The sequence below is a fragment of the Mus pahari genome, chromosome 3, assembly GCF_900095145.1.
Source record: "Mus pahari chromosome 3, PAHARI_EIJ_v1.1, whole genome shotgun sequence".
Taxonomy (NCBI): Eukaryota; Metazoa; Chordata; class Mammalia; order Rodentia; family Muridae; genus Mus; species Mus pahari.
Window position 1 is genome coordinate 118,209,917 of NC_034592.1, and position 8,717 is coordinate 118,218,633.

The window sequence follows — 8,717 nt, forward strand, 5'->3', positions numbered from 1 at the left end:
AGGAGGAGGAGGAGGAGGAGGAGGAGGAGGAGGAGGAAGGGTCACCAGAATGTGTTGTATAAATCAGTGAAAGTGTTTTTAATTAATTAATTATTTTAAAAGTGAAAACAATCACAAAAATTGAGAATTGGATATATATTGTATGAAACTGATAAAGTGCCAGCAGTAAGTTCCCCCCCCACACAGACAGACAGACAGACAGACAGACAGACACACACACACACACACACACACACACACACACACACACACACGCACGCACGCACGCACCAATAATTAAACGTAACTGGAGTAACTTCTCTAATGAACAGATGCAGACTGACTAGCTAGAGTGTTTTTTAAAAAGAAGATCCAACAATATACTGTTGTTAAAGAGTGTTTAACAGCACTTTAGGACACACATAAACTGACAGTTTAATTAGGAGATGAGAGAAATCTACTACAGACTACTACTAACCAGGATGACCAGTTATGGTCACTGTATATTAGATAAAGTAGACATTAAGTTAAAAAAATCTTTTAAAGACAATGTCATACATTAGGACCAAGGATCAGTTTATTAAGAGGATATGACCATCTTCAGTACCTATATCCCAAACAGGTGAGCATCCCAATATGGAAAGCTAATCCCAATAGACTTATGATGAAAGATAGACTGTAATGGGAACTAAGGGATGTGGTGGAGGTTCGCTATTGAGATGAGGTTCATAACGGAGGAACCCAAAGCCAGCCCCGGCGATGTGAGATGTATCTATCCTATCATTATTACTTAGCAAAACAATTGATCATTATATGCTCAGAATTATCACCATGAATGAATAATTATATGCTCAGAATTCACCATGAATGGAGAAGCAACCTTCTTTTTGTAGCAGACCACTTGCCATTTTCTTGGAAGCCAAGTGGGATCGATCGCTGATGGCTGTGTGAGGTATAGAGTAACAAGGGATTCGCAGGGTGTGAAGAAGAGAGAGCTCCGTGTTGGTTTGCCTTGAGGCTGCATCTGACTAGGATTTAGTGAACATCAAGCAATCTTCAGTATGTGAGTGGGGAAGCAAAAATGATTTTTTTTATCAACTCTGTTGAAAATGTAGTTACGACATTTTAAACTGTATTGTTAGTCTACATTTGTTTATAATTCAACCAAAAAAAAATAGTAAAGGTGTACAGTTTTTAAAACATAGCAGTTTTATCAATGGGGAATTTGAAAGATAGAAAGATGTATCTTTATGTATACAATTCCGTTTTAAAAGAGGAATCGCTTAGATTTGAATAATAAGATTTTTATAATAATAATAATAAAGAAAGGGTGGGTAGGAATCTGTTCACATCCAACTTGAATTGATTTGTCTGTCTTCCTGGAAGATGAGTTAAAAGCCTATTTTATACCTGAGTAGTAGTTAAACTAATGAAACTGTGATTTATGTTTTTCAGGAATGGACAAATGAGGTTTTCAGCTTGGCAACAAACCTGCTGGCTCAGAACATGTCCAGGGACGCATTTCTGGAGAAAGCGTAAGTCACCCGATTGTATTAATAAGGGTGTTGCTCCTTCTGAGTCAGTTTCCTTTCTCCTTTGTGAGGCTTTTGTTTACGCTGCCTTGGCTTCTCATGTTCATAAACATATATTTCCCTTTGGGATAGGTAGTTGGAGGGCAGGTTTCTCTACTGTTCATACTTGGAAGACTTCCAGGAAAGATGGCGCCTTCCCCTAAGTGCACATCAGGCTGAGGTGGCCTGAGCCCTAGCAGCTGTATTCAGAGCAAAGAATTGCTCATTTTAGACCATCCTCTGCTGCCTCTGCCTGGGTCCTCTCTTTTATTAACATTTGAAGAGAATGAACAACATATGCCTTGTTTCTCTAGATTTGGAGAATTTTGGTGGGTACCACCAGAACGTCCTACCTCTTTCATTCAATGGGAGCATAATGGAGTTCCAGGCCTTAGAGACGTTTGCATGAAGCAATAGAGGAGAGAGAGAAGGGGAGGATCAAAGAAAAAATAAGAGGAGAAGGAAAGGAACTAGGATGAGGAATCGCCCTGGAACTGCAACAGCCATTCTAAAAATTACTTGATCACGGAAAATAATTAAGCATCAGGGAAACGGGAGATGGGTGTGTTCCTTCTGGTGACTCTTAAGGTTCAGGAGCTTGGGAGACCCTTAAATCAAAGCCTCAAGCAGAAACAGTAATGGACATGGCTCTGTTTCACTGAAGAGACTTCCGTCATCCTTCTTATTCCAGAAGCCATTCCCTTTGGTTTATGCCTCATCACAGCCACATTCAGTTTTGCTCTTCTGTGAATTTTAGTCCCAGGTCTTCACTCAAATGCTTCATCGTGGAGTGATCCCGTCTCCCTTTTGTCACCTAAGAATCTTCCCAACACATCTCTTTCCTTTCTTTTCACCCTGTTTATCTGATCTACCATCTTCCATCTATCAAGTATTTGTAGAACATGTATATTTCTAGATAGTGCTAATGAATGAGACACAGAGAAAAATAAGATGTTCTAGCTGAAACACAGCATGGTGAAACAGGTTGACTGATCATAGTCTAATGCAAATGTCTGTTCCAGATGGAGGGCTACTGTGGGAATTGCAGCACATGAATGTTGATGAATGTGTTATGTATAAATCTGGATGTGGGGTCTCTGGGTAATGGGATGTGCAGTGTCCCAAGGCAGCATTTCCTATTGACACTCCCACTAGCGGTGGCTGAGAGTTCCGTGGCTCTCTTTACCTATGTGTCTGAAGGTAAACGAACAGGTAAATAGAGTCCTTACATTCTCTGTGAATTTCCTATGAACAAACTATAACTATAAACAGGATACAGATGAATCACAGAAACTTAATACTGAGGGAAAGAAGCCAAACCCAAAACACAATCCCACTTTGTGTAAGAATCAAAAACAAGCAAAGACAATTTCTGCTGCTGAATGTACTCATGACAATGATTTGTAGGGGTTGACTCCCAAAGGCATGAGGGGAACTTCTGGGAGGCTTCTAAAGAGACAATATTCCATTTCACCATCCAGGTACCAATTTGGAGATTTGAATAGTTTGGCAAATTCAGCACACTGCACATGGACATGAGTTCTTCTCAGATTCTATTTTACAGTACTTTTTAAATTAGTGACTTATTTTGTTGTTGTTGTTGATTTTGCTCTCCCAACAGATATACTAAGCTCAAGCTTCAGGTCACCCCAGAGGGCCGCATTCCTCTCAAAAAGTAAGCTGCAGGCGTGTTTCTCATCATTCATCTGGATTGTCTCCGGAACTTGAATCTCTGCCATGGGTCTCATTTATTTCTTCACCGGGCTTGATTGATGCATAGAAATGGTGTGGGAACCCTGTCCTTCTTCATGCTAGTTTCACACAAGACAGTTGGCTTCCTTATGACACTTCCCTGGCTGCCACTTCCTGTGGCATCCTTTTGGAGAACATGTGGGAAGCAGGTAGAGGGGAAAGGGAAGGAATTCCATTGCATCAATCCCAGAATTCAGCTATGATTCAGATCTAGTCTAGCATTCTGACTAGATCTAGCAGAATCACCCTAGTGCTCACTCTGAGGCAGGGCTCTCAATGTCCAGTGGACACGGGTGACAGGCAGGGAGCTTAAGTCATAAAACTAGAGATGAAGAGAGCCACTAAGATAAGCCATTGAGTGCAAGATGGCAGGTCACCTTTGCCCTGCAGAAGTGCTGAGCACTGGACTGAGTTTGGGAATGTTTCAATAGAACTCACAAATTTAGATCTCTGTATTCAATTCCTAGCACTTATTTTTTTTAAAAAATATACAAAGCTGTGCCCCCCCCAAAGTACACTATTAGAACAGACTACACAGAAGACCTTCAGCTTCAACATGAAAGCCAGCTATGAGCTTTGCACAATGTACCACTGGAGGCAATGTATATAACAAGGGACATGATTGGGGGCATTGGGGGGGTCATTTATTTTAGGAATTAATATGAAAAATTAGCTAGTGCAGTAGTTTTCATTGGGTCATCTCCACTATCTTAGAATCTTTATTTTGTATCAGACACTGAAAGTTTTAAAGATATCCATAGTTCTAGAGAACAGACGCCAATGTGTGGAAAACAATTGGTTTGTCACTGTTTGAAGCTACCTAACTTTCACTCTGTGTAATATCTTGAGTTGGGGTCATTTGTGTGTCCAGTAAAGCATTCTACCTCTTAACCAGCTCCCGTGTGTGTTTTCCCTCTGTAGCATCTATCGATTGTTCTCAGCAGACCGGAAGCGAGTTGAGACTGCGCTAGAGGCTTGTAGTCTTCCATCTTCAAGGGTGAGCATGGTGTCTTTCCTCCATCCCACCATGTAACAGTTCTTTAAAATCTTTACTAAACTTGTACTGCCTAGTGTTTCCTAGACATAGCTTGATGCAATTAAGAAACCCATGAGTTGGGCAAGCTGTTACATGCCTATAACCCCAGCAATCAAGAGGCAGAGGCAGGAGGCGTGCTCCAAGTTTGAGGCTAGCATGAGCTACACAACAAGTTCCAAGCCATCTGGGGCTATGTATTCCAAACACATCTCAAAAAACAAAAACAAAAACAAAAACAAAAAAACAAAAAACAAATAAAACCACCAGCAGCAACAAAAGGGCAATTAAAAAGAAACATAACTTATTTGTTAATATTATAATGTGTTGGATCAATTGTTAAAGTCTCTAATTCTCATATCCCCAACAGTTCAGTCTAGAATGACCCTTTGTTGCCATTGGAAAAAAATTTTTCTGGGCATGTTGGCAAATGCCCAATATTTCATGAATTTGTATACAGAAGATATGAGAATAGTATTTTAAGACCAGCCTCAGCCACATAGTAAGTTCAAAGCTTCCCTGGGTTACTTGAAACTCTTGTCTTTGGGCAGGAATGGTACAGAGAAAAGCAGAGGCAGGGAGTGGGAGAGGCAGAATTTGACGGGGAGACAATAAGGAAGGGAGAAAATCTAATTAATGTGCCTGTGTATGTGTGTGCACACGTGTGTGTGTGCACACGTGTGTGTGTGTGTGTGTATATATATGTGGGGAGGTTACACTGTCAATTTTCGATGTGATTCGAAGACACCACTTAAAATAAACCCATTTTATGTCTCTTGGGATAGATCTGTTGATAATGTTGAACTATTATGCATTAGAACAGTATTTTTCAACCTGAATCATAACCCCTTTTAGTGTGTGTGTGTGTGGGGGGGGGAATCAAAAGATCTTTTCACAGGGATCACATATCAGAAATTTACATTACAATTCATAATGGTAGCAAAATTATAGTTATGAAGTAGCAATGAAATAATTTTATGGTTGGTGGTCACCACAACATGAGGACCTGCATGAAAGGGTTGCAGGTTTAGGAAGGTTGAGAACTGCTGCCTTCAAAGCTGGTGATTAAAAAGCTTCAACTTCTTTCTTTCTTTCTTTTTTTCCGAGACAGGGTTTCTCTGTATTGCCCTGGCTGTCCTGGAACTCACTTTGTAGACCAGGCTGGCCTCGAACTCAGAAATCCACCTGCCTCTGCCTCCCGAGTGCTAGGATTAAAGATGTGCACCACCACGCCCGGCTCAACTTATTTCTTGAACCTCTAAAGTGTATTCATAAGACACTGTTGGCACATGGTGCACGTGTTGGTAAACAAATTTAGTACAAATACTCCTCAAGGCTGTGCCCACGGGTTCTACTGAAAGGGATACAGGTTTGAAAGAGATTGGAGGTCACTCACCACTCACAGGGTAAAGACCATCACACAAGATGCTCTTTTATTGTTGTGCCTGACACACAGTATATTCCGTATGCATTAGCCACCGAGAGGGACTCCTTTCTTTTTCAATTTACTTCTATATAATTCTAAAAGGGTGCGTTACCAGGACTTCTGGGAGAACAGGGTGTTACATGAACTCTGCACCACATACCTATAAAGAAGTTTCCTTTCCCTTCCAATTTAGACTCACCTAGTATCTAAGCAACAGGTAAGCCCTTATCTAAATCATTAGGTACTGGCGGGGACTCTGGGCTTCTGGGCCTCTCGAGATAACTAACCATGTCCCAGTTGCACTGAGATTGGAAAGCTGCTTTCCAACATATGATGACGTTATAATAAAGGACGGAGCACCTTTGTCACCCAATTCTTATTCCAAGCTTTAGAAAACTAAACAAATTAGAAAGAGCGCTAACTGGGTGTGGTATTGCATACCTGCAATGCCTACCATCAGGAGCAGAGATTGGGGTCGCTCTAAGTTCCCAGCCATCCCTGGGCTGCATAATGAAACAGTATCTTCAAAAAACCTAAAAAAATAAACAAACAAACAAATAAGAAAAAGTTCTTTTAAAAAACACAAAATGAAAGGAAAGATTTTGCTAGGTCACAAGAATACCTGTTCTAATACCAATTTTGCCCTCTTAAGTGCATGTGGCCAGTTATTCTGGAAAGACTGCCTGCACAGTTCAGACGCCTTAGTTCTATTTCCTTTTTTTTCTTCTCTGTTTGAGAAGGGGTTTCACTGGAGATCAAACCCAGGACTTAGAGTGCTGTACTCTGGCAATCCCTCTTTGCACCACTCCCTTCCTTGTGCTGAGTGAATTAAAATACCCAGACACACTAACTATTGCTTTTCTGGTAGCAGCTTTGGTGTAGGGAAGACAGAACAATGTAATTCCTGTCGTTGACTTGACCAATAGTCACCGAGTTCCTGCCGCACACCCACAGGCACCGAGCGAATGGTGCGGTCCTGGGTTCCAAGAACAGTAAAGTATTTGGAGAGAATTAGTCAATAAATATACCAAGAGATGCATTCGTAAATGCAAAGAAGTGCCGTTTAAAATAGAATGGGTGCTGCCCTGAGAAGAAAAGTCCATTCTATAAAAGACAGTGCAAAAAGGCCTGAGTCTGGGGAGGAGTTTGACCAGCAGAGGGATGACCACACTCAAACTCAGCCTAAAGAGGAAGCATAAGAGATGGAATTACAAAACATGAGAAGGTATTTTTCCCCTTTGTGACTACTTCTAAGTTTACCTTTCCTCAATAAAATCTTGGGAAATACAATGATCAGCTTAGTGTTCTGCATTCAGTGATTTTGTGACTACTTCTAAGTTTACCTTTCCTTAATAAAATCTTGGGAAATACAATGATCTGCATCCAGTGAAATGAAAGAAGAAACACGGAATGAAGCTGGATAGAAAAAAATTCAAATCCATCAATCAATTCTCTGTAATTTGCAATTTTCTGAACAATTGGATTCTGAAAATTCAGTCAATAAACATAAATTGAGTCTTTATAATTCACTATGTCTATTATAGTCTTACATTTTCAGCCCAATATCAACTGAGGACAATTTAAAGGAAAATGAGATTCAAGCAGTAGGAGTTATGTTTAAATTGGAAAAAAAAATACTTATCTTTAGCAAATTAAATGTAATGACAATTTTGTGAAAATAAACTGAAGATATTTTAAGAAACAATCAACCTCCATTATAGTTTTGAAAGATCATTATTCATTGTAAACTGTAATTTATCTGCAGGACTTGTAGAATTCAAATGCTTTCTTTAAGATCCACAAACCCAAGATCATTTCAAAGACAGGAAATAAATGTTTCTGTGAGCTGTCTACAGCACATCACAAACACTTTTCAACAATTCAGTGGTCATTTCATATGTACAGAACAGTGGATATAGGAATTAGTCACTGCTTAACTAAAAGATCCAGAGCATACACCTGGGCTATTTGACACATTCCCGAGAAGGAAGAGGCTCACATCACATCAATGGTAGATAATTCTGCATAAGTAGGAGTCGGCTTCCTAGCCAGCCGTCATTCAAACTGAACTTAATTGTGTTCTGTAAATAGCCACATTACCAGAAATGCTGTGGATATCCTGTTGAGATTTTTTTAAACATTATCTTTGTGCACATTGTTAGGAATAATTAATGCACTTGAACTTGTACCCTGGCTGACATGATTTGCTGGAATAACACATTGCTTTAGAGGGTTCTCCTTTGGAGACTACAGTCACTGGCCTCAAGTTACCCTAATTGGTTAAAAAAAAAAAAAAAAAAAAAAAAAGTAATGTGATACCTAAAATGAGACAAAGCAATTACTGGCCTTCTATTAATAATCCAAATATATTTTCCAGTGAGACCTGTGAAAACCTTTTCATATTCAGAAAATTACTATTCTACCCACAAGCTCTCCGAGAATTGAAATAATTTATCAGTACCAAATTCCCTTGATTTAAGGCTTATTAACTTGAAAGGGCTTGGTGACATTTGCAATTACACTGTAGTCTTGCCATGACATTGGCCTGTGCAGTTGCATTTCAATGAAGAAAATAAGAAATAAATCCATGTATTTGTTTTAAATATAATTTTTACTACAGTGTGTAAGTAGATATGCATTAAATACATAGGGAGACAAGTTATTTTCTACTTAAACACTTGCACATATCTTCTTAAGGGATACTATAGGTAACATTTCTAAAGGAATGCCTCTGTGTACTGCAGTCCATTGCCTTACTTTCTGAAAACATTAGAAACATCATCATTTTGCAGCCGAGGTTCCTAAAATCACTATATTAAAATTATACTTCAAGAATTCGCACAAAAATTCAATATAAAGCCGGGCGTGGTGGCACACGCCTTTAATCCCAGCACTCGGGAGGCAGAGGCAGGCAGATTTCTGAGTTCGAGGCCAGCCTGGTCTACAAAGTGAGTTC

At 39.7% G+C, this 8,717-nt stretch overlaps 1 protein-coding gene across 4 annotated transcripts in view; it reads left to right on the forward strand.

Annotated features, from left to right (window-relative positions):
* Positions 1–8,717, forward strand: part of Plcb1 (phospholipase C beta 1) — a 671,407-nt gene that overhangs the window by 450,741 nt on the left and 211,949 nt on the right. For all 4 annotated transcript variants that reach the window (XM_021195155.2, XM_021195153.2, XM_029535965.1 and 1 more), the window contains 3 exons: positions 1,435–1,514; positions 3,172–3,225; positions 4,224–4,299. In XM_021195155.2, the coding sequence (XP_021050814.1) occupies positions 1,435–1,514; positions 3,172–3,225; positions 4,224–4,299 (210 nt within the window). The remainder of the gene's footprint in view (positions 1–1,434; positions 1,515–3,171; positions 3,226–4,223; positions 4,300–8,717) is intronic.